Consider the following 25336-nt stretch of genomic DNA (forward strand, 5'->3'; position numbering starts at 1 on the left):
TTACAAAGTAATTTTTAAAAATCAATGAGAAAGCTGATGTTGAAGACCCTCCATCAGTGGGATGCAAGCTAGGTGTTCCGCGGCTTCTGCTGGTTTGCAACTGACCTTTTACATGCTACAAATGGAGCTTTTACCCAGGACTGTATCCAGAACAATTTACTCAAACCTCTCACTTCTCTCCTTGTTTTCCAAATTAAAAAAAAATGTTTGGCATTAATTTTCAACTTTTTAACAATCCACACGCATAATGGAGCAACATAGCAATTCTTCATTATACTAATGGGGGAAAAATTAACTTGACATCAAGCCTAATTGAGTAAAACCTCACTAATTCTCCTAAATAGGGATAAGTCTTGCTTGATTAGTGAAAGCAATTTTGTATAGAACATGTTTAGATAAATGCACTCGCTGATTTCAGAACGTACACTAGCAAACAAGGCTGCAGCAGCGGGCACAGTGTGGGGAGATCCTAAGAAAACCCGCCACCACCTATGGGGAGTAATGTGGCTCGTCCATTACGGAAGAGGACGGCTTTAGATTGGCATTATTTTATAGATCTTAAAATTTAAACCATTAGTTTAGAACTTTAGAATCGTGTATACATAAAAAAAATCACCTCAAAGAGAGTTTTTATAGATATTGTCAAGATAGTCTACAGCCTAGCCTATAACCAAAAGGAACGAATTGTAATTAATTGACCAGCCCTGTGATGATAGAGTCAAAATTAGCAAGGATTCATTCTGCAGGCGTTTCTCCATTCACTGCCAGCTTTGTTCCTGAAGTTCTTCTGTAATGAGAACTTAGAGCAATGCTGCCATTAGGAAACTGTGTGGAGGAAGTAGAGCAGGAAGCTGGGATACAAGGCCCCAGGAGGAGCTCTCAGGTTGACTTGACCACCGAGGAACCTAAGATACTTCTCACAGACAGGATTCGGCCCTGTGCTGCTCAGTAGAGTTGCAAAGAGTAAACAGCATCGACTACGAAGTAGACCTCCTTGCTCCTCTAATACAACGTGGTCAGCCCTAAAATCATACAAACACACACACAACACTACAGTGACTCAGTAGGTGATGTGTGTGTGTGTGTGTGTGTGTGTGTGTGTGTGTGTATTTATAGATGTGCAATAATAGTCAAAGAAAAAGAGGTCACCGATTTGAGAGTGAGTAAAGGTGGAATATCGAAAGGGTTGGAGAGGGGCTGGGGATTTAGCTCAGCGGTAGAGCGCTTACCTAGGAAGCACAAGGCCCTGGGTTCGGTCCCCAGCTCCGAAAAAAAAAAAAAGAACCAAAAAAAAAGAAAGGGTTGGAGAGAAGGGACTTGGGAAGGGTTAAAGGGAGGAACTGATGAAATTATATTTTATTTTAAAAAAAATTTAAGGCAAAAATCCTTCAGTTCGGCCCTTCTGAGTTCTCTTCTTAACTGAATCTTGACATTGTGCTTCCTTATCATTCAATTCCTAGCACAGACACCTCCAGGAAACTAGCTCGCTTTTGTTTTGTAAGTGATAGGACGTTTGGATTATTTGATTTAAAATAGCAAACAGAGGCAGGGGGCGTAGCTCAGTCCTATAATCCCAGCACTTGGAATGAAAAAGCAGGACGACCATGAATTTCTGGACTACCTGAAGAGACAGCCTCAAAAAATACTGTTTTAATTTTAAAAATAGCAAATACGTGATAGGTGGCACACAGCATGGGGGTAGGACTAAAAATGACAGGGTTGACATTATATCCATCTGGGGCACCTTAGGAACCCCAGATCCTGTTTTTCTAAGCCAGAACATCCAGGTAGCCCTCAACCATGACTGAAGACTTTTTTTCCCCTTTGGGAAAGTTGAATCCAAGAGCCGCATTCATGGCAAAGCAAACAGGACTGAAATTGAGGACTATGCTGAAGACAGAAATGCAGTCATAATACTTTTAGTGACCCAGTATACTTCTCCAAACACAGATATCCAGGAATATACTCCAGCCTTCTTCTCACCCTCCAATCCAAAGGAAAGAAAAAAATGATCCATTCCTCCCACAAAAATTAACAAACAAACAAAACAAAACAACAACCAAAAAATGAGCTGTACATACTCTCATATACAGCTTCCAGTTCCAGGTCAATGGAGGGGGGGTGGAGAGAGGGAAGGGAGGAAGGAGAGAGAGAGAGAGAGAGAGAGAGAGAGAGAGAGAGAGAGAGATTTCATTTCTCGGTGACATTTGTAACATTTTTGAATGTTACATACCAAAGGGCAGAGAGTTTGTCCCTCCACACCTCTGACACATTAGCAGTACTTAGAAGAATACCAGGAACACATTAGATACTTGGGAAATACTTACTAGGTGACTCAATGTATTTAAATCTGTAAGACTCTCACAGAGATTCTTATTTGTGGAGTATCACTTTATATCAGCCATTGATATACTCCGCTCCCTGACATCACCTGCATGGTGGATAAATTCCACTTCACTGTGTCTCCATTTTAAACATAACATGCACAGTAATCAACTTCTGTAAATGGCAGAGTAATTTTTCCCCTTCCTATAAAATTGGTAGGAGATGTTGCACACTGCAAGAGGAATGAACTAGACGATCCCTCTAGTGGCCTAGAAGCATAACACAAGACACCAAGGCCTAACGTTCCTACGGCTAAAGAAAGATCTAGTAGTAACAGCTTCTATTTCCAAGCTGTGTGTCCTAGAGGAAGAAAAGTTCCACATAGAGAGGTTTACCCCTCCCCATATCAGAGAAGGGAACAAATCAACCTCGAGGGTAGGAGGTGACACATCACCTAGTGAGAACTGAGCACGTGCGCACACCCCACATGTCACGCGCACTACTGTTTCACACTTACTAGGTGCTGAGAAATCTGTGTTTGTCTAAATACCTAAAAAGTTAGAAATGAAAACTGTCAACTCCTTTCCAACATCTTTCTGTGATACATACATGTTTGGATGACAGCAATTTTTAAACTCTTCAAAGCTATAGGTGTATGATGGAACACAAAATACCATAGGCTACTAAATTTCAATTTTCTTGCTTCTCTGATTATTCTGTGATAAAGCAGAACTGGTTGAATAAATTTAAAAATACAACATTCTTTAGACATACTTTTTAATTACACTGTGATATTTCTTTCATTCTTCTATTTCAAAAAAAACCCAAAAATTACAATTTAAAACCTAGATTACTATATAATTTGTGTCCTATCAATGTCATATCAACTTAAAGTACTTTTCTTGACTCATAATTTAAATAGTTTCTTCAATTTTCAACTTTGAAAAAAAGTTAACTCTGTTTAAACACTAGCATCCAACATTGTCAACTCAATTCTTGAACTCATACTTGAATTCGAACAAACGAGTTTTAAGTACTGTTCCATCATTTTAATGGGTAATCTAGAATAAATTACTTTTGTCGTATTTAATACCAGAAAACACTTTTTATCAAGATAAGTTTATTACTTATATCTTACCACACAGCACCTGCTGCCTCGTGAAGCAATGCCAGGCCTTCAACTTTGCTCCTTAAATTCTGTTCATATTTCTGGATAATCTAAAGCACATTAGAAATAGCAGTAGGCTGGCCAGTGTGTTTACACTTTTGTTCCTCTGTGTCTATCCCTTCAGCAAAATGTTCACAAAACAATCCTCGTAAGAAATCATTGTCAATACTGCTTAGGCAGCTCATGATACCTGGTTCACAGGTAGCATCCAGGGCCATATCTTCTCTTCCCTCTTCAGGTCTAGAGTCCTAACCTTGTTCTTCTCTGCTCATGGATTCATTGTTGATGTTGGTATGAAAATCCAATAATTTCTATTTCAAAACTGGGGGAATCATGTCACGGGTGTGTCATGTTGACATTCAGGAATCTCATACATTATCATCCCAGACCTCCTGTTTGCAAGATGGGATTGTCTATTCTATATATTGTCAGAATACTCTCTTCTCAGATTCCTTCTCATTACCCTCCACTGACCTCTTGAGAGAATCTTTCCTGATTGTTCTGTTGAAAGAATTTCCCACACCTTCCCGTCAATCACCAGGGTTTATTTTCATCAAAATATTTATTGTTTCCTCATAGCTTCTGGTTTCCCTGTTTCTACTATTTCTACTACATTGACTAGAAGGTAGGAGAATATGTTTGCCTCAAAACCCCTGTGCCTAGGGCCCTGAGCAAGTACTCAGTATTTACTGGAAAATGAAGAAAAATCTGCACAAGTTCAGTACGATTAGTCATCTCGTTGATGTATTTAAACTATGTAAAGGAAGAGACCCACCTTTGTAGTGGAACTTAGACTTACTGGAAGCATCCTCAGGCAAAGTTAATTCTAAAGCAAGAGTCTTAATACCTTAATTAGCCCAAGCTTTCCAGCAATTTGACTAGTTAAAAGGGAAATGTCCGGGGTGGGGAGCAGCAAGATGGCTCAGGAGATAAGGGTGCTGCTGGCCTGATGACCTGCTTTCAATTCCCAGAACCTACGTCACATCACAGAAGAAGAGATCAATCCCACAACTGTTCTCTGTTAATATGGTCACTAGCCCTTTAAATTGGTTGGTCTGTCTGTCTGTCTATCTGTTTTAAGACATGGTTTCTCTGAGGATTAAACTTAGCCTTGCCCAGACTAAGCAGTTACACCACTATGGTACAACCCTCTTTCTTTTGCTTCACTTGTTTTGAGATGGGATTTCACAAAGCCAGATTGACCTTGAGCTCACTGGAGCCTAGACTGGCCTTCACCTTGCAATTTTCCTGCCTAAGCCTCTTAAGGGTTGAGTTTATAGATCTGTGTCTCCATGACTGGTGTAAAAGATCCATTCATCAGTGTTTAAACTGGCAGCTTACTTGACTGGTTCTTTGGCGTCATCACCAAATTTTGGCCATGATTTCACAAGGACCCACTGTATGGCACCCTGCATAATCATGTCCTCAGAAAACAATGCTCTTGAGCTAATCCATCTCTCCTCTCCTAGTGGAATAAATAGTATTGAACGGAGCACCAATGTGGTTGTCTCTCACATTGTGAAGAAGGAAGACCGGCAAAACGTGTCAGAACGCACCGTCCAACAGCCTCAGTGCTAGGCAATCCTCAGTGCTAGCATCCTCAGTGCTAACATCCTCAGTGCTAGCATCCTCAGTGCTAGCATCCTCAGCGCTAGCATCCTCAGTGCTAGCATCCTCAGCGCTAGCATCCTCAGTGCTAGCATCCTCAGTGCTAGGCAAGCTTCAGCTCTCAGAAGGTGTGTGTCCTTAGCTTACTCGGCATCTCTTAGTCCCAGTAGCCTAACCGTAACTGTGCTTAACCGTAGTTTATGAGGCTCAAATCAGGTAAGTCATCTACTGTTCAGACACAAACCTGGAGCACATTAAAAGTGTCCATTTTTAAGTACTACAGGAAATCATCTATTTGGATATTAGGATGTCCTCTGGTAAATCTTAATTAAAACCATCATTCATTACACCACCTGAGATAATTTCCAGTTGGTTTATTATTAACATAAAGCTATTTCAAACACACTTGAGAATTTCCCTTCATCCACTGGGAGGAGGATATGATCAAGCACAGTTTATTTCCAGGAAGAAACTCAAGTGTCTTTGTTCTGTTGGTTTTTTTCCCCCTCAACAATGGTTTTCAAATATTTCTTTTCTACTTTGCATTTTCCTCGGTTGTTTTTCCTTCTCATCTCAACTGCTCACTTTTCTAGTATGCTCAACTTGGTAGTTGTGGATCTGCATTTTCCGGATGAGTCATATGAAGATTTATCCTCTCCATCTGCCTGATGATAATTACAGTGCACACCAGTGGCTCTGTCCTCCCAGCACCCTTTTTTAATCATCTGTCTACTCCATCTGTATTCTATATTGGGTTGGTTAACATCTCTAAGTCCCTGCATCCTAATTAAAACGGTATTTGTCCTTTAGTTTATGGGGTGGTAAGATAATTAGTCTATTGTTAAAGGCACAGACCTGGAACACTCAATAAAATATCAATTGTGAGTACGATGTAAAATTACCTATTTAGGACATTTCCATATTCTCTTTAAAATCTTAGTTAAAAGTATCATTTGCCATACCACAATAACTAACTTCCTGTTAGTTTAGCACTAGTGTTCCTTCAAAGCCTGACTAAGATCCTGACACTTCATTCAGTCTAAAGTAACCACCAAGTAGAAAGCAGACCAAGAGGGTGCTTACAAGGAATTGGGGGTTTAAAAACAGGAAGTTTTTAATACTGAATACTGAATACTGAAATTATCAGTCTCAGGAGCTACCCATGGCTGTTTCCCATTTGTGGAAGGGGGATTGTCCAGGTGATAGGAACAAAATGATGCTGAGATGCTTGTGGAGGAGAAGGACTACTAACGATCCTGATGGTCCTGATGGTGCTGATGGTGCTGATGGTCCTGATGGTGCTGATGGATTGATGGTCGTGATGGTGCTGATGGTCCTAATGGTGTTGATGGTACTGATGGTCCTGATGGTGTTAATGGTCCTAATTGTCCTGATGGTGCTGATGGTGCTGATGGTCTTCATGGTCTTGAGGGTCCTGATGGTATTAATGGTCCTGATGGTCCTGATGGTCCTGATGGTGTGGATGATACTGATGGTGGTGATAGTTCTGTCCCAGCAGCTTGGCTTTCCCATACAAGATACCAGTTTCCTTCCCAACAATTAATCCTTTGGCCATAGATAATTTGAGTTTGATTTCTTTCACTTGAAATGAAAAATGGTCATAATACATAGAGAATAACCTCTACATTCAGTAGTTTTTACAAAAAAAAATGATGAGATAAAATCAATAAGTATTTCACAGCAGGTAATAACATATTACCTGCTGTGAAATACTTGCTTTAAAAATGGTACCCATTAATATTCTTCAGACAGTGCAAATATAAATTTTAAGTCAGTTAATTAACGAACACAGCTTTTGAAACCTTTGAATCTTCCTGCAATTTCAAGATCACTCAGAGCATCCTTTGGTTTGGGACCTTGAAAGAATTGAAGTGGGAGAAAGGTCCAGAGTTAATTTTGCTAGAGGTACTGTATAAATCTAACAGGAGGTTCTTATACCGCTAAACAACCTTGGAGAACCAAGAATTCACAGTTTCTTCACTTCGTGGGCTTAAGCATCCAGACGGAGAGCAGAAAGAGCGCACAGTGTCTCATCTGCTGAAAGTAGGCATGCTTAACATATGAGCACATAAAATACTGACTCTACTGCATTCCCTGCTATCTTTGTAGTGAAAATCACACAGTAGAGTAAAGGAAAAATGCAATCAGCATGACATACCTGGAGGGACACAACACTGACAGTGTCGAAGTGGATGTGTCCATTAGGCTCAGTGACAGCGGGGTTGGCATAGCATGTCACTCCATTGACAGGAGGTAATGGCAACGTTTTGGGCTGATGGGATTTTTCTTTAGAACCGAAGTCATCATTCCTGAAGTGAGTATGGTCATTCTGCATGTGAATAATGCAAGTAGGTTATAAGAAGAAAAGATGACTCATGTAGATCAGAAAATGATCCATTGTTTTTTATTTACTTTTTAATATAATTAATTTTTATTGAATTATTGAAGTAATCCAGTAATTAATTTTTATCAAAAACAACAACTGAATAATAAAATGAATGGAACTGTGGGCTCTAGAGAAAAAAATCTTGGCCATCTTTATGGTCCTATTAACATGCAGTCCTAAATGCATAAATGAATATATATATATATATATATATATATATATATATATATGAACAGAAAAGTCCTAATATTAGCATCACAGGCTCATAGCTATCTGGGCCTCAGTTTCCATTCAAGCTATGGTGAACCACTGAGTAAAAGCAAGTATGAGGGCAGACTGTGAAATGTCATCGTGTTTTTCATTTATAAAAGAATCTAGTCTATCTGCAATGTAATCTCTTGAAAGTACTAGCATTTCTTCTTTTAAACAGATTCTTATTAGTAGGTTCCATGGTTCCTGCTTTCTCTGTGATAGGGGACATATGTGTTGTTATTTAATTGATATTAAATAAGTATAAAGTATAAAATACAAACTATCCACACCTACTATTTTGCATTAAATTGGGGTTAATTGTTTCAAATTCTATATGAGTTGGGTATTTTTCTTATACTTGTCAATATACTGACTTTTAGTCTCCTCATATCTGCTAGTTTAACAGTCAGACTGTTCACATAATTCACAATTCTTGCCTTTGTTAGGAAGCCTGGAAAAGCAAGCTATCAAATGTCTCCAGTCAAGCCCGCTTACCTGGCCGTACGTTTTCAGTAGCATCTTAAGTGTTCTTTCAACAAAGAAAAGCATGTAAAATCCACCAAACACAGCAACTGCCTTTTCAACATAATTGTCAATTTTGGGATTAAATCCAAATGCCTAAAGAGGGGGAGACAGAACAATTCAGATAAAACCAAATGGTCTAATGGACTCCTGGAAAACAATGCCATGCTTTCATAGTATACAATTTTCCTGAAGTTCTAAGTCCACCCTTGAAATAAATACTCTGAAACATGAATAACCAGACCACACACAGTGCATTAAAACCTTCCTAGTAGCAGTCACCCCACGAAGTAAAACCCCCCAGACTTACAGATTCCTCTCTCGAGCATCCACAGCAATATTTACCTTAAGTAAGTTACAAGCACACACGATACTAACTGCACATATATGAACACAACGCTGCCCTAAACACGAGATGCAAATGCTTTTCTAATTTTAAAAAGTTTGTTGTGACTCTCATTGGTAACTAGCCAATTACATGGCTGTCCTCAAGTCAGTAAATCTTCTTAGAGTTTCAGTTTTCTTCTTTACATTTGAGGGTTTTAGGTAAGTATTTCTCTTGGGTTCTTTCTACACAAATACTAATAAAAACTATAACTCTGAGAATGCAGGCCTCATTTTTACCTACAGATTAAAAACTAGAAGTTTTTGTTATTTTGTAAAACTTAAAAGAGGGGCACAGTCTGAACTCTGCCTTCTCTCTGGGGCTTGCCTCTCACTCCTTCCATGTGCAGAATACATGGGGAGATGTGATCTCTGTGCATATGAATTTCTCTCATCCACTTTTAGGATGCACTCTCTTTCTTTTCTTTCACTAGTTCTTTTTTTATATGGCCATAACAGATAGGAAATAAGGCATGCACATTGCATATTGCATAAGTAAATAGTAAGTGATAACAACTGTACTCATTATCAAGTAATACACTTCAATCAAAGGAAATAAATAAGCTGTTCTGTATTTACTAACCCATGACTGATCTTCTCCTTTTAGTCAATTGAAAAAAATTGGGGAAGGGGCCTGTCAACAGAACACACAGTTAACCTCTCATCTTGTCGAGTTGTAGTAAAGACAGAAGGGAATTCTGTCGTCTATCTTCAATACATTTAAACATTAGAGAGTCTTTAAAAAAATGCACAATTAAACTGCAGAAAAGTGAAGTGTGGAGTTCTCCATGGCAACCTAGCATGCATGGTTGTCTGAACATGCATGTCCTAATGGCTGCCCTCGTAGAACAGTAATTTTGTCTCTGACTCCAACATTCCTTGAAGCATGAGATACTCTTTCCCACTTGCTGTGTTTCTGATATCTTTATCCAAAGCTTTCTAAATCCCTCATAAAAGGTGGTGGATATTATGAAGGCTAAAATGCAGAATTTGCTAAAGTGTTTAAAAGAAGCAGTTAGTCACAGAAATGCACATCCCACCCCCTTACCTCTGGAATAAGCTGGAAAATGGCATTTGAGAAAAGGGTCCCAATAGCCAGCCCCACAAAATAAGTCAAAATCTTGGGGAAATACGACTTCTTTATCAAGGGGGTTAAAATCAACCCCAGGAGAGAGGCCAAATTGATGATTGTCACTGACAAGAATCCATAGCCCCAGACTATAGAAAAAAGGGAAAAAGAGTAAAAATTAGTTACAACCAAGGACTCAGATGCACATTAACTGCATCACAGCATACTAACCTTGAAACACTTATTCTTTTTTTTTTTTTTGAAAGATTTTATTTATTTTATCTATGTGAGTACACTGTCACTGTCTTCAGGCACACCAGAAGAGGGCATCGGATCCCATTACAGATGGTTGTGAGCCACCATGTGGTTGCTGGGAATTGAACTCATGACCTCTGGAAGAGCAGTCGGGTGCTCTTAACCGCTGAGCCATCTCTCCAGCCCCGAAACACTTATTCTTTAAAGTCTTCGACAAATACCTTCTTCAAAACTAAAATTTCTCATTGAAATTTATATAGAAATTTGAGACCATACATGCAGTGGACTGAACATTAATAGGAATCATGTTTGTAGGGTCTGGGGTCCAGCTTAGTTGATGGAACACTTAATTTATCATGCAAGAGGCCCTGAGTCCAGTCCCCAGAATTTCACAAGCTCAGCGTGGTGGTTTATGTCTGTAATCCCAGCACTTGGGAGGTAGAATTGGGAGAATCACCATTTCAAAGTCACCTTCATCTGCATTGCAAGTTCAAGGCTAGCCCGGGTTATATGACATCATGTCTCCAAAGGAAAGGAAATGTGAAAATGTGCTTCTGATTTAAGTGACGAGTGTAGAGCTTACAGGGAACTGGAGAGTATCTGAAGAAGGACAAATGATCCGCCCTGTACAATGTAGAGGTTCCAGGTACCTCACCTCATCTGCAGCTCAGGGCTGACTTTAAAATGTAGCCTTTTGTGACAGACCTTTAATCCCAGCAGTTGGAAGGCAAAGGGAGACAGATCTCTGTGAATTTCAAGGCCAGCCTCGTCTGCAAAGTGAGTCCAAGACAGGACTCACTTGCAGAAATCCAGGATAGCCAGGGTCCTGTTATACAGAGAAACCCTGATTCCAAACAGTGGCCTTTTAGAAGAATAGAGGTACTGTGAGATTCAAGGGAAAGATGACGTAAACTGCTGCCAAGGTGAGTGGGGATGGCGTCGCTTCAAACTGACCACCATCATGCCAACATTGGGTTTCTCATAAACATTTGTCTGAAGAGCCCTGAAATCTACCTTAAAAGAAATTCTTAGGGGTTGGGGATTTGGCTCAGTGGTAGAGCGCTTGCCTAGCAACCGCAAGGCCCTGGGTTCGGTCCCCAGCTCCGAAAAAAAAAAAAAAGAAATTCTTCTAATTTTTCAAAACAAAATACTCCTGAGCTCTCGCCAGCTGGGCTTCCTGGAATCTGGAGTCAGCCGGTGCCCTGAGAACACAGATAGTGACCACACGGGAGTAGAGGGAACAGTTATATTGCATAGCTCACCTTGCCAAGCCCAGAGGGAGACTGGGTGATGCTGGCAACACATAGAGACGGTTCATCTCTCATTCACATGCCCAATGGCCACTCAATAAATGATGCTGGGTGTGGGGGCGGGGCACAATGACAAATGCTATCCTAGTTTGATGCTTGACTAGATGCGCTGCTCATCATCTGGACTGTAGAGGCTTGGCATGCAACAGGATAATCAGCAGTGTGGTCTGAGATAAACCAGGACCAGTACAACCAAGCCACACGTGGCACAGGGCACTGTCTGGAAGATGGGAAAGCTGCCTCCGTGTGGCCACCAGAAAACATCACTTAAATGTTGGGCCACTTTTCTCTCTGGCCCTGTCAGAGTAGTAACACCCAGCGCCCAGCAAGTGTCTGTCATATCAGCTGCTGTGCTCAGCCATCAATGTCTTCTATCTCATTAAACCAACAAAGCTTTGCAAGGCAGATGCTACCACCTTCCTTGCACAGTTATAGAACCCAGAACATAGAGTCCCTATAAGCTCAAATCACACAGATAAAACTGGATTTGGGCTAAAAGTAGTTGCTGCTCTTGTAGAGGACCAGAGTTCAATTGCCAGCTTCCTCTTATGGCCTCTTGGCTCCCATTCAAACAGGCTCACAATGCAAAGACACACAGACATTAACTTTAAAATTGATCTTTAGATATAAATATGGGGAAAATAAAAAAGAGCTGGAGTGATTGATCACAATTAAAAAACACTGGCTGTTCTTGTGGAGGACCCTGGTTTGGTTGTCTGAGCCCCACAACGGGGGCTGACAACTATCTGTAACTCAGTTTCAGGGCATCCAGTGTCCTTTTCTGACTTCTTGGGGTACCAGGCATATACATGGTTCACATACATACATACAGCACAGTGTTTTACAAAAGTAAAATAAATAACATTGTTCCTGGATATACCACACCTTCAACATATGTTGTTTATTATTATTTCCAAAACACTGAGTAAACAGACTTCTTCCTTCCTTGAGTTCACTCTTATGCAGTGAGTAGAATGGGCTTAGAGTTAAAAGCCCTGGGCCCTCTGTCCCCCTTAGCAAGGTATCTATGGAAACCTTTTTGAAGAAGTAAGCATCAGATAGATCCCTGGTAGACAGATGGTCAGACAGACGGACAGAGAAAAAAGTTCTAGATAGAATTATGTGCTTTTTCACTTAAATATTTAAAATGGCCAACTTCATGATTCTTCTCCCTCTAAAGAAAAAGACTTAGAGGACTCCCACATACCAGAAGAAACCTTTCATTGGGACTTTAAACCTTGGAGTGAGGGAGCATCCTGTGGCAAGAACTAATTAGCCCTCCCCCATTTTTTTCTAAACTGTCCTGTGCCTTGAGATAGCTCAAACCAGCCAATTCTGAGGGACAAAGGGAAACCACTCTACCCACAAACAAAAGTTTTGGTTCTGCCAGACAACTCAGATTCTAGATTCCCTCCCCACTGGTTGCATCTGTGTGTGTGTGTGTGTGTGTGTGTGTGTGTGTGTGTGTGTGTGTGTGTGTGTGTGTGTATAAGCTTGAGCATGAGAGAGCATATGTGTGTGCATAAAGATGTATGTATGCACACGTGTATGTGTGTAAGCTTGAGCATGGCAGTGCATGTGTGTATACATGTGTGTGCATGTAGATGTATGTGTGCACACAGGTGTGTGTGTGTGTGTGTGTGTGTAAGCTTGAGCATAGTGGTGCATGTGTTATACATGTGTGTTCATGCGGATGTATGTGTGCACACAGGTGTGTGTGTGTGTGTGTGTGTGTGTGTGTGTGAGCTTGAGCATGGTGGTACATGTGTGTATACGTGTGTGCATGCTGATGTATGTGTGTGCACAGGTGTGTGTGTGGCACTTCCAATAAAGCATGGCCAAGCGTTGAGATCCTGCTTCTCCTGCCTCCCTATCCTTTCGATAAGCAGAGAAAAAGACTGTGTTCCTGCGGTCCTAGACGGACTCACTCTGCAGCATCGATTTCATCTCTCTCGGGTTCACGGCTCCCTCGTTGGTTGTATTGTGTTGGACGGTATGATCTTCAAGGCCGCCTCAAGTAAGAGTCTATGATACTTCTATCTTATAGGAATTAAGTAGTTCTGCATGAACTCATCCAGAAACGAAGCAATTTTGGAGCTTTAAGTACTACTAAGATATGATTAATTTCTCTCCCAAAGAAGTAAATTTATCATTGTGTTTGACTGCATATATTATTGTGGTTTTATAAGACAAATGAAAGGCAACTTCAAAAAAAATGATAAAATGTAAGATCTCTGAGACTACCTTATTGTCAATACAAACATATCCAGAACTATGAATTAGATTTATTTTGATTTCTTAGTCTCTCGGATGACCTTAGAAGCTCAACTCACAAGCAGTGAGAAGTTATATTCAGAATCTACTAAATTTGGTTAGTTTTAATTTTAATTTCCCTGTGAGAAAGTAACATTACAGAAGGGCAGGGGAAGTCCCTGAACCTATGGCCGTGTATAAGAAGCTAAGGACAAATCTTAGATTCAAGTGCTTGCTGCACATCCATGAAGATCTTAGCTCATCTAGAGACAGGAGAATGGCTGGGACTTGATGACCAGCCTAAGCTCAGGGTCAGTGAGAACCCATGTCTCAAAAGAATGGAGAGTGATAGATCAGGACTGGCATCATCCTCTGACCCCCCCAAATCATACAAGGGTCCTCCGCCCCATACATGTTTATATTCTCCATACATACTCCTAGACATGCATAGACACATGTGCATACACAAAAAGATCAAAGACATAATCTTCTCAAGTTGTACCACGCAGTGGTCCAGTCACTTATATTGGCTCATTTCAGTGCTACCCACAATTCTCCAAAAAAGGAGCTGAGATTACACCTGCCGGAGTGACTCAGGCAGACAGATGCTGGACAATTGCTCAAGACCACACATGTGCACTAAAATAAAACTATGAAGTAGCGCATCAAATGACAATCCATTGCCAAACTAAACAGATCAGCAGAGACAAGCACTCCACTCTCTTTGTTGGGTTCTCTGTCCAAATATTTGGCACCTTTCTGATCTCGAAACTGAGAACTATTGACTTTTCTACTTTATGGCTTTGCAGTGTTGACCCTAGAGATCTCTCTCACTTCCTGCTTCCTACTTCCTGTTCTTGGCTCTTGGCTCTACCTGACATAAAGTATCCTGAACAGCTAGAGTTAGAAAACACCTATATCTCTGTCTGTCTGTCTGTCTGTCTACCATCTAGCTATCATCTATGTATTATCTATCATCTATCTATCATCTATCTGTCATATCTCTCTGTCATCTATCATCTCGCTTTCTTGTTCTCTCTTTCTTGCTCTCTCCCACTCTCACTCTTACACCAAGTCTTCCTCTGTAGCCCAGACTGGTCTGGAACTCATGGTGATCCTCCTGTTTCAGGCTCTGAAGTGCTAAGATTACAGGCCTAAGCCACCTCATCCAGATTTAGATGAATGTCAGGAATTTTTTTTCCTGAAGTCACTTCCTAAAATCGTGGGCCTTAGGCAATACAGAGCCAATATTGTTCTAGGCATTTTTAGTGTTGTCATTTAATCCTGGTAACAACACTGTGAGAAAGGAGCCAGATGGGATGAGGAAACTGAGGTAAAAAGCACGTTTCCCGAATGGCCAGAAAACCATGGAGTTGAACTGCAAGTCTGTGCCCTCATTGCTAGTAATGACAGCATATTAAAAACGTCACTGCACTTATTTTCAAATGTAAAATGTAAAGTATCACAATGTAAAAATCTTAAGGAAATGTAAACAGACTCTGGCAAAGATTTATAATTCCCACGTCTTCTTTCATGTACAAAGCTTAAAGGTTAGAAACTCCATGTTTTAAGGGTTCAACGCGTTGGTTTTCCTACGCCTTCCATCATAACTGCAGACAAACTAACACGTTTTCAAATAATAGGACAGGCAAAAGGTGACAGCAACTGTCTCATCAATTAAACCAAATAGTTAATACATAACCTGGTACGCACCTTAGATGGTTTAAAATCAAGAAATGGTTGCACAGTGATACATAAAATGACGTTTATGACATGTAGGTAGAAATAAAACGTTAGAGTCCCGGTTCTCAGCCTGTAGGTCCCACGCGACTGCCTTGTGGGTCGCATGTCAGGTATCCTACCTATCAGCAATAGCAAAATTATAGGCATGAAGTAGCAATAAAATAATTTTATGGTCAGGATCACCACAACAGGAAGAATTGGATTAAAAGGTCAATAGGAACAGGTGAGGACCATTGCTCTTAGGGGAACAAAGAAGACTTTGATGGAAAAGAGGGAAAGGGAGAAGGAAGGGAAGTTTGGGGATAAATATGGTCAACGCATTATCGTGTATCTGCATGAAAATTCCATATGTAACAGAACACAATGTTTGATGAATCTATACAATAAAAACTAAATGAATAAGTAAAAAGAGAAAACTGGATTGTGGAATTTTAATTAAATTAAAATAAATTTTATTTTATTTTATTAATTATTTACTTTATGATTTGTTAATTTAATTTTAATTTTGATCCCAAAAGCAGAAGCGTGTTGCATATAAAGTTTGTATGAGTTCCCAATATTCTTATCTAAAAACTTGCTGAATCTTATTTTATCAGGAGGTTTCTCACAACTTAAATTAAAAGCAATAAATGAGGAAAGGATGTGCGTGAGCTTCATCTCCCGCTGCCTCTCAGACTTTCCTATGGAGTGAGAAAGGGCATCTGGGTACCTTCGGAAAAACTGGGCTTTACGCTGTGCTTCTGTGGATCCTCACAGGGATGAAAGTTCAGCTGCTGTAGGATCGCGGGGCAGATGGCAGTGAAGTTCGAGCTGGTTATCTGGGTGACGTTTGAGAAACCATGAAGAGAAAAGATGTCTTCCGCTGACAGACACTGGAACAGAGCAAACAAAGGCACACGGTTGGAATGCGGTCAGCACACGTGGGTGAACACTCAGCCTTAGACTACAATCTGAGGAAACGTACTGTGTTCCATCCAGGTACACAGCGCTGTGTCTGAACCAGAGCCCACTACAGACATGAATGGACCAGTTTGTTCCTCTTTAAACCCAGAAAGAAACAAAATAGCGAAAGAATTATTTAATTAACAGCCTACTCGATGTAAACAAAGTAAGATTAAAGATTGATTTAGACGTTGAGGACAAACTTCAAAAGTAATAAAAGCTGGACTGTGGCTATAACTCCAAGTAGGGGAAGGGCACGCCTAGCATACACAAACTCTGGGTACCCTAGAGAAGTCAGTAAAAAGCACAGTGGCAGCATTTGAACACAGGGCTCTGAGATTATTTTTTTATTGTCTCAATTTACCTTTTTAGTTATTAAATGGATATCTTGTAGGGGCTGTCAGAGTAGCTTTCTAGCATCCCTTGTTAATGGTTACTTGGTTCCTTAGAGTTTCATAGTTTAAAAATGTACCCATCGATATAGCAATAATAGTTCCAATACGTAAAATTTATTTTAAATTATATCTTAGCATAAACTAGTTACTAAATTATTCTAAATGCTGATGATTAGGGCCTCTCTATTATAAAGAGTTTTGCAGACAGTGCTGGGCCACTTAGAAATTCATTAACTTTTTAATGAGGCAAAGAATCTTCATTAGAAAAAGAAATCACTGAAAAAAACAATTTTTTAAAAAGGGTCATTTACTCACAAGTGCATTTTCACTGTAAAACAGAGGAGACATTAATAAATTGATGTCATACAAATTAGAAACTGTGAGAAGTACCCGTTCCCTCAAACAGAATCCTGTCTTTAATAAAAATCAACTGATCTTTATTGATGTTTTCGTCTATTTCAGTCGCTCCTCTAACCTCACTAAAATCTTAGCTTTGACCCATAAACTGAACAGTATTCCTCAAAATTCATGTCAGGCCCTAATCCACAGTGAGTGATGCATGGAGATCATCTCCAGTAAATAATTAGTGTTAGAAGAGGCTGTGGAAAAAGGACCCTGGCCCAATGGGATGAAGGGACAGAAGAGAGGACACGGTCAGGAGACTATCTATGATCCACCTAGCAGCCCTCACCAGAAAGTCATGTCCTAGCACTTTGATTTTGGACTTTCAGTCTCTGGAACTATGAAAAAATTAATTTCTATTGGTTAAGGTGTGGCATATCACCATAGCAACCTGTTCTCAATATAATATACCATAGGTGGTATTGAGTTGAGAATGTAACGGTCGATTGGGAGCTAGAGAGATGACTCAACGTTAACAGCAGTCTGTGCTCTTGCAGAGGACCTTGGTTTGGTTTTCAGCACCCACAGGGGGCTACTCGCAGCCACCCGTAACTCCAGTTCCAGGGCATCTGAAACCCCGTCCTAGGAGTATTGGGGACCTCATACCCATGGTGCACATACAGATGAGCAAGGCACACACAGATACTCAGACATGAAAATAATATTCTGAATTAATGTGTTTGACCACAAAGCACTTTAATACCTCTTATAGTAAAACAATGAAATTAAAATTTCTAAATATTAATGCAGGAAACCAGTGCTGTTGTCAAGGAAAATGTGAAAAGACATCAAATATACCAAACTGCATGCAATTGTCAAAAACTAAGGAAACAATTACTTTACACAAAACGCATGCTCAGATTTTTTTCCTCTTTGAAAGATTTTTTTCTTTCCTTTAATGTTTCCTTTAATATTTTTGCTACCCTCTTCCTCCCTCTAAATCCTCCCATAAACTCTTCCTTGCTTTCTTTCAAAGTCCTAATCTCTCTTTTCATCGTTATTATGAATATGTATGTGTGTGGTAAGCATATAATATTTAAGAATATAAGTTTGTATAAGCTGTGCCTTACTCGACCCATTCTCTCCTCTGGTGGGCAACAATAACAGCTGTGGACTAGCCATCAAACAACCAACACTACTAATAAGGCATCCCTATAGCTGCAAGTATGGGACGCCAGACCAATAGACGAAGAAAATGGCTGGATAGCCAATCAGGGAAAGGTAAGAAGGCACAGCTCGTTCATAACCAGGAGGATGCCTGACTCAACAGCTACAGAGAAGACTTGGATCAGTCTTGATTCCAGGAACTAGCAGGTAATGCTAGCACAAAGACATAACAGCACTGGCTCCCAGCAAGGAAGTCTTAGCCTGCATGGACTTCAGGTTCTTCCAACTACAACCATGAGGAAAAAGGAAAATGCCCTATAAATAATGTTCAAAGACTTCTCAGAATTCAAGCCCTAAGACTTTCAAAATGTGACAGCTCTGAAGGAATTCTTTCAGGATCCAAATTGTAGATTAGCAAGTGAACCTGCTCAGGCATAGTCAGTGTATCTCAATGAAATAGTGGCTTAAATGCCACGGCCTTTAAAGATGCCCTAGTTGCCTACAGTGCATTATTAAAAAACTGTTCCTGTGGTCGGTCAATGAGGAAAAGAATCAGCGTGGTTACATGAATACAGAATGAACAACGAGAGGACTTAGAATCGTCATCATCAGTCAGTTTTTATACAGACTTTTTGCTGGCCAGGTGGTCAGAAATCACAGCGCTTGACAGAAGCAACTGCCCGATAGGCACCCAGATGCAGAGAGGAGGCAAAACTCAAGGCTCTGCTCGCCTTTGTTCAACACAGAGCCGATGCAGGCCTGGTAGGATTTAAATCACTTATCCACTAAGAAGCGGGATGCAAATTTTGGACAGTGGCTTATTCTTGATTTACTAAATTAAACCCGACACTAGAGAAGGCAGTATCTATGAAAGGGCAGAGTCTCCACTGCAGGGGCAAACGGAATGTGAGCCCAGCCCCTACGGAGACGTCTCAAAACCCATTGGACAGTGACACGGCTGAGCAAGTCTGACCCCTCCGGGATACACCCCTTCGCGTTGGAATTCCTGGGTCACAAGAGGTCCTGGGAAAGCAAAACAGTATCACCTTGAGAAGATTCACCGAACTTCCTTCCCCCAGACTGTCATAGTCATCCACTAACAGCTTTGCTTTTTACTTTTTTACATGACATTTCTATTCTCTAGAGTCCCTCCCAGACTTTACTGAGCCTTCTAAGCTCTGTGCTCCTGGGAACCAACTAACGCGAAGACACTCTGACATCAGTGGTTGCTCTTTGCTCGTCTAAGCCACAGTACACTGATTTGGAGCACTGATTTGGTGTATGCAGATACCAGAGAAAGCTACTTAAAATGGTAAAGGAGACTTAGGTCACATTACACACGAAACCCCCAAATTATACTCAAACAGGTAGCAGCAACAAGGTTCATGCATTCCTGCTTCTGGGCCTGCTACTCTTTCCTCATAGGGGCTTAACTCCCCTTGCTTCATCTCCAGGAGTCATTAAAGGACGGAAGGAGAGGATGAGAGAAAGATTACAAGCTCCTCCCCTTGCAATTTCTACAAATAAAATCTGTACGGTGAAGTATCACTGAAATAATTTGTCTTCTACAATGAATCCAAGGAGTATGGCAAGACTTGAAACACTAGACTTCACAAAGACTCTCCCTAGCCAAATTTCTATCTGAGCTTGGTCCTCAACCTTGACGTTTCTTGTTACAGGGCCAGCATCTCCAGGCTCTAACAAAGATCTTGCAGAGTTATTTAGAAAGAAACCTCCCACTCTTATTGGCTGATGCTTTCAAACCAAACTCCCCATCTCCAACCCTTTGTACCTGTTACCTTGGCCTGCTTTTGGGGGTGGGGGTGGGGGATTCTGTCCTTTAATCAAAGTACTTCCTATACTTGTGTTTCCTCTTTGTAAAGTTCTACCCACAGATGCTTCCCACCCCAGCTCCTGGGCTGCTCCAAGATGTCTGGCAGGAGTCCAGTTCTATGCTCTCCCCTGTAATAGGTAATTTTGAATGGACCTCACTGGCCACTGATTATAGTAGACAGATCAGGAGGATGTTTTCAGGCAAGATGAATATTTGAATCAATGACCTCAGTGAAGACGAGAGAACATTAACCATTTTATGGAAGGCTTGACCAGAGTAAAAGGCAGATAAATGGAGACTTCATACATTTTCCTACCTCACTGCCTGGAGACCACAGTCTGTTCTCTAGATCTCAGTCTGGAACTTACACCATCAACTCCCAGGTTCTTGGGTCTTTACACCCAATTACTATAGTGAGATCTGACTTGCAGATCTTCTCCCTCTCTTTCTCTCTCTCCCTCTCCTTCTCTCTCCCTCTCCTTCTCTCTCTCTCCTTCTCCTTCTCCCTCTCCCTCTTCTTTTCCCTCTCCCTCTTTTTCTCCCTCTCCCTCTTCTTCTCTCCCTCTCCCTCTCTCTCTCCCTCTCCCTCTCCCTCTCCCCACCCCTCTCTCTCCTTTACTCCCTCCAGCCATGCTCTGTTTCTCACTCAGGGATATAGGAAGGTATGGATTAATAAAGATGCAGCCATCTTTTGATCCTACTGATTCCATTTCTCTGGAAAGCCCTGGTCAATGCACCTGACTGCACCGTGCAGGTCAATGGCATGGCTGTCGTGCTTGATCATTGGTAAATAAAACCACGGTTTGACAGCACTCAATGTGGTCAAACGAGATTCCTATACTGCCATAACTGTGGTTTTCTTTAACAGTGATCAAGTATGACAGCCATGCCATCAGAGTACACATTGCATTGATTGCTTCCTTCGTTACACAAATATTTTTTGAAACCTAAAAATCTGACAGGAATATCGATGAGAGAAGTCAAAGGGAGAAGAAGCTAGAAGCAGGGAAGAAGTAGAACAGAAACAATAAGCCACAGCACCACCTTCCATTAAGAGACCTCAACAGTGTGGGGGAGGGGAGACCCACGTACACCAAGAACTGTGAAAGCAGAGTGAAAATGATAAATCCCTAAGAGAAATCATAAGAAATCTTATGTGAGGGAGAAGTTGTATGCAGAAGAAATCATGAAAGACAACTGAGGCAAACGGAACTTCAGGCAAACGGAAAGCGAGTGTTGGTCCTGGTATGACATTCGGTAGCACGGTGACCAGCTGCCTTTCAGGCCTCTGAGTTCGTAATGCCTGCAGGGCACCAGATGGTGATGAGTGATGATCCCTCTTGGGAAGCATAGAAGCCAGAGATAAGGCTATGTCTGTCTTCTGTGGAGCAGTGATAGTGGGGTGGGTGCGGGGGGAGATGGTCAGAAGAAAGCACGCTTTAGAAGAGAGCACGTGCCTGAGGAATACAGAGCATACTTGGAGAAAAACAGGAAAGAGACCCAGGAATGGTGACAGCTGTGTGTCACCCCAGCATTCAGGAAGCTGAGGCATCGAATCATGAGATGACTGAAGACCAGCCTGGGATAAGAGCTGAGGCTGTCTCAAAGCAAAACACAACACCACAACAAAAGCACAACACAACACCATACAAGACAGCATAGGCTGTGAGACTACATCAGAGCTCAAGAGTAGTTAACTAACCTCTGAAGCTTTAGAGTTAATCCCTGGCGCTACCACCACTCCCACCCCTACCACCACCAAAGCTAGAAAAAGAGAGAGAATGAAAGAAACAACACCAAAGAGGCAAAAAAAAAAAGCATAAGAAATAATAAACTGTAGTAACAATAGGCGTTGCATTTTGCCTGCCCGGGTTGACCTCGTCTTTGGCTGAACAAACCACCTCACCATCATGCCTGCACCCTTCCAGGTAACACATAACCTAAATCTAAACATCCAGACCTAGGGCTAAAGAATCATTCTTTGCTAGAAGTACCATGAATCTGAAGACTCCTTCAGCCACTTTGGCCATCTTGTGGGGAGAGAGGGGAAACAAAAGGCTAAAGGAACAGAGATTTTTTTTTAAATGCTCATGATTGTGGGCGTGGCTATGTCTGAAGTTCATACCCGTTGGCTCTGCTTATCTGGATGAATGAATTCTCTTCTTAGCTAAAAGGGAGTTACTGGCATCTTCCCCCCACCGATTGATACATAAAAGTCACTCGTTGGTTTGTGTTTGTTTTGAGAGAGTCCCAAAATTGATCACCGTAGCTCAGGTTAGCCATGGAATTCACTATGAAGTACTGAGCAGCCTAAGTGCTGGCATTACAGGCGTAAGTCACGTGCCTGGCTGCTGCCTATGGTGACAAAAAGACAAGCTCTCTTAGTCTTCAACGCTTGCCCAATTCTTCCTTTGGCCGGTACTTGACTGTCTGGTTAAGTAGCATCCATTGACAAGGACAATAAGACTGTCTGCTCTTGTGCCTCCACAGTCAACCTCTTCATACCAAACCAGAAGCAAATGTCATCCCATCTAAAGTCACCTCAGAGACCGCTTCAGATTATGTCATGGATTGGAACCCTGAGGAACACATTCCCAGCAAGGCTGTTTCTCTGTGTGGGAGACCGTTACACAGGCTGTGTTCTGTCTGTATTGGTAGAGGAAGGGAGAGTGACTTAACGCTTGCCAATTCTGTGATCACAATTAGAAAGCAGTACCAAGGTCAGTTCATTTTCCTTTATTATAAAGTAACTCAGCTATACAAAAGAGTAAACTCTATTACAAATCCTTAATGAAAGAGCTGGAGGAGGGACAAGGGCTTTGAGTCCAAGGTAGAAGGAGTTCTTTATGTCTTATTAGTGGCTTCTGTACCCTTGCTCGCTACACCACTGACTGCCATAGCCATTGGTTTCCAGCAAAAATGCCGCTTCCTTCTAGAATCTGTCATGTGTATAGATAGCAGTGACTCATGACTCAGAAGACGTCCTTCCCACAACCCCATGTGAGGCACAGTCTCCTGTTCTAGGCTGCCAGCCAACCAACTGCATGCAAACCTGTCACTTTCCCGTCCTCTGTCCCTTCTGAGGCCTTCCCACTTCCTCCCGGCTTTCGTTCCATGTGTTCATTAACCAAATAGGTTGTTTACCCTTTCTTCAGACAGGTGCAGAGGCTGGAAAAGGGTTATGGCTTCCATCACTGGCTTGTCCCACAAGAAAGCAGATGTAAAACGGGGAGACATAATAAAGATAAGCACAAGGTACGGGAGACTAAGGCTTTCAGTCAAGGAAAACTCAACCACAGTTTACTGATAAATGAGTTTCCTGAACAGTAATTATCACAAGCTTTAGCACGTCAATTACTAATAACAGAAAAATGTGAATAAAGAAATGCTGAGTCAGGCGTGGCTTCGGTGGGGACAGTGACTTGGTGACATGGTGGATGCCCCTGAAACAGGGCACCCATGGAGCCTCCACGAGTATCGATGGCCGCTGTGGGGATAAGGCTTGTTTATATAATAATGTACATATTTCATGTTCCACAGAGGAATGTCCTCCCTGTTAACATTAAAGACTCCATGATAATCTGACAGCATGAGTCCAGGAGTCGAGAGTGTAGCTAATGTCTCAGCAGAATGGTAAACGGTGGGGCTCTCAGGACAGCCGTTAAGGCTATGGGAAAGAGTTATAAACACATGAGTTCAAAATAAATAAAACTTCTCAACTCTGCAAAACATAAGAGTACAGTATGAGTTATGAGGAGCTTCACGAATCTAAAGGAACTAAGGCAGCTACCCTAGGAGCCGGCTTGTCAGAAAGATGTAAAGGCAGGCAGATTTCTGAGTTTAAGGTCAGCATGTACGCTTACTGTCCCTTAAGAATCAAAGGACTGGGGTGACAGGATGCTGATTCATAAAATAATCAAAAGGAAACCTGGAATAAATAGCTAAACTGATAATGTAAATTAAAAACTGGGCTTCCGGTCTGCATGAGATGAGCCAGCAAAAGCCAAGAGCAGTTCTTAAACGTTTTCTCTGGCGAGAGCTGAGCTCTCTGGAAATCTCTGGAGAGCGAAACAGCTCTTCAAGAATTTTTTCTTACCAGGATTTCTGACTTGGTCGAAAGATCTGATCATTTTTTTTATAGCATCTTTTCTGAGTAAACCTAGATAGCATTTAGAATTTTTACAGACAGAGTGAGCTGCTTCAACCAGAGAGTTTTTAGAATAGTGAGAAAAAGCTGTCTAGACAGAGCAGATGGAGAGAGAGGGAGAGAGAGAGAGAGAGAGAGAGAGAGAGAGAGAGAGAGAGAGAGAGAGAGAGAGAGAGAGAGAGAAGTCTAGAAAACCATCTCAGCAGAGCCTAGGCCGGCAGCTCGAACCTATGATTTACTTCAAGTCATTCTTTTTACCGCTCCCAGACACCCTTCTCTCAGAGCCCCTCTCCAATGCCAAGCAAGGCTGGACCTTGACAAAGAAATCACATCTTGGAAAGGTAAGTTGTCCAAGATTAGCAAGGTAAGTTGTCCTAGAGAAGAGTCAAGTCTCCTGTTTTCCCATTACTAAGCCACTGGAGATTGACTGGTATGTCTTCTTCATTAAACACAAAGAATGACTCAATTAATAAAAAGACAATCCCCTAGATCATGAAGTGAAATGTTATTTTATTGGGCCTACTGATTTTTAGGGTCATAAAGTTAAATTACTCTTTAAACATTAGGATCCTAGCGAATGGGTACGGTGGAGACAGAGATGGCTTAAATAAAAATTAAATAAATTCCATCATGTCTCCCCTCCATCTCCAGCTTTCAAATGGGAAAACTGGGGTTCACAAAGGCTACGTTCAAACAGAAACTAACAAGCGATCCCAGGGTCTCAAGCAGCGGCTCAGACTCCTAACACAGCTGGGGAGGGCCTGGCATGGCCACACCTTCTCAGTGGTGACTGTGGACCACTGGTGTTCGGGATGCAGAAGACCTCTACAGCCCGCAACATTATTTTTTCAGCTCCCAAAGCAGAACCAGCCTGTCAGTGCACCTGAACTGCCACGGTGTAACTACGCGGCTGCGAGACCAGAACAATAGATTACACGAGAGAAGGAAAACGTGGAGACCGAGAACGATTTTCAAACGAGAAAGAAGCCACTTAGATCCCTCGAGTTCATGTTCCCATAATACTTGCTAATCATAATAGGACTATGACGAGGCCTGGCGCATGACAGTTCCTGATAGACAGGTGTCTAAATAGATAAGAATAAAATAAAAACAGGTGAGTAAAATGGAAAGGAATGCCGACCTCTTGGCTGCTTATGTAGCCAATTGTACAACAGTATCGGAAACAAAACGGGCGCAGGAAGTAAAATCTCCC

At 41.5% G+C, this 25336-nt stretch overlaps 1 protein-coding gene across 1 annotated transcript in view; it reads right to left on the reverse strand.

Annotated features, from left to right (window-relative positions):
* The window catches only part of Slc39a8 (solute carrier family 39 member 8), a 61062-nt gene that overhangs the window by 19146 nt on the left and 16580 nt on the right, over positions 1-25336 (reverse strand). Inside the window, exons 3-6 of the mRNA XM_032897275.1 lie at positions 16006-16168; positions 9715-9884; positions 8256-8378; positions 7281-7451 (exon numbers count right to left, since the gene is read on the reverse strand). Coding sequence (XP_032753166.1) covers positions 7281-7451; positions 8256-8378; positions 9715-9884; positions 16006-16168 — 627 coding nt within the window. The remainder of the gene's footprint in view (positions 1-7280; positions 7452-8255; positions 8379-9714; positions 9885-16005; positions 16169-25336) is intronic.

Source organism: Rattus rattus, chromosome 3, assembly GCF_011064425.1.
Source record: "Rattus rattus isolate New Zealand chromosome 3, Rrattus_CSIRO_v1, whole genome shotgun sequence".
Taxonomy (NCBI): domain Eukaryota; kingdom Metazoa; phylum Chordata; class Mammalia; order Rodentia; family Muridae; genus Rattus; species Rattus rattus.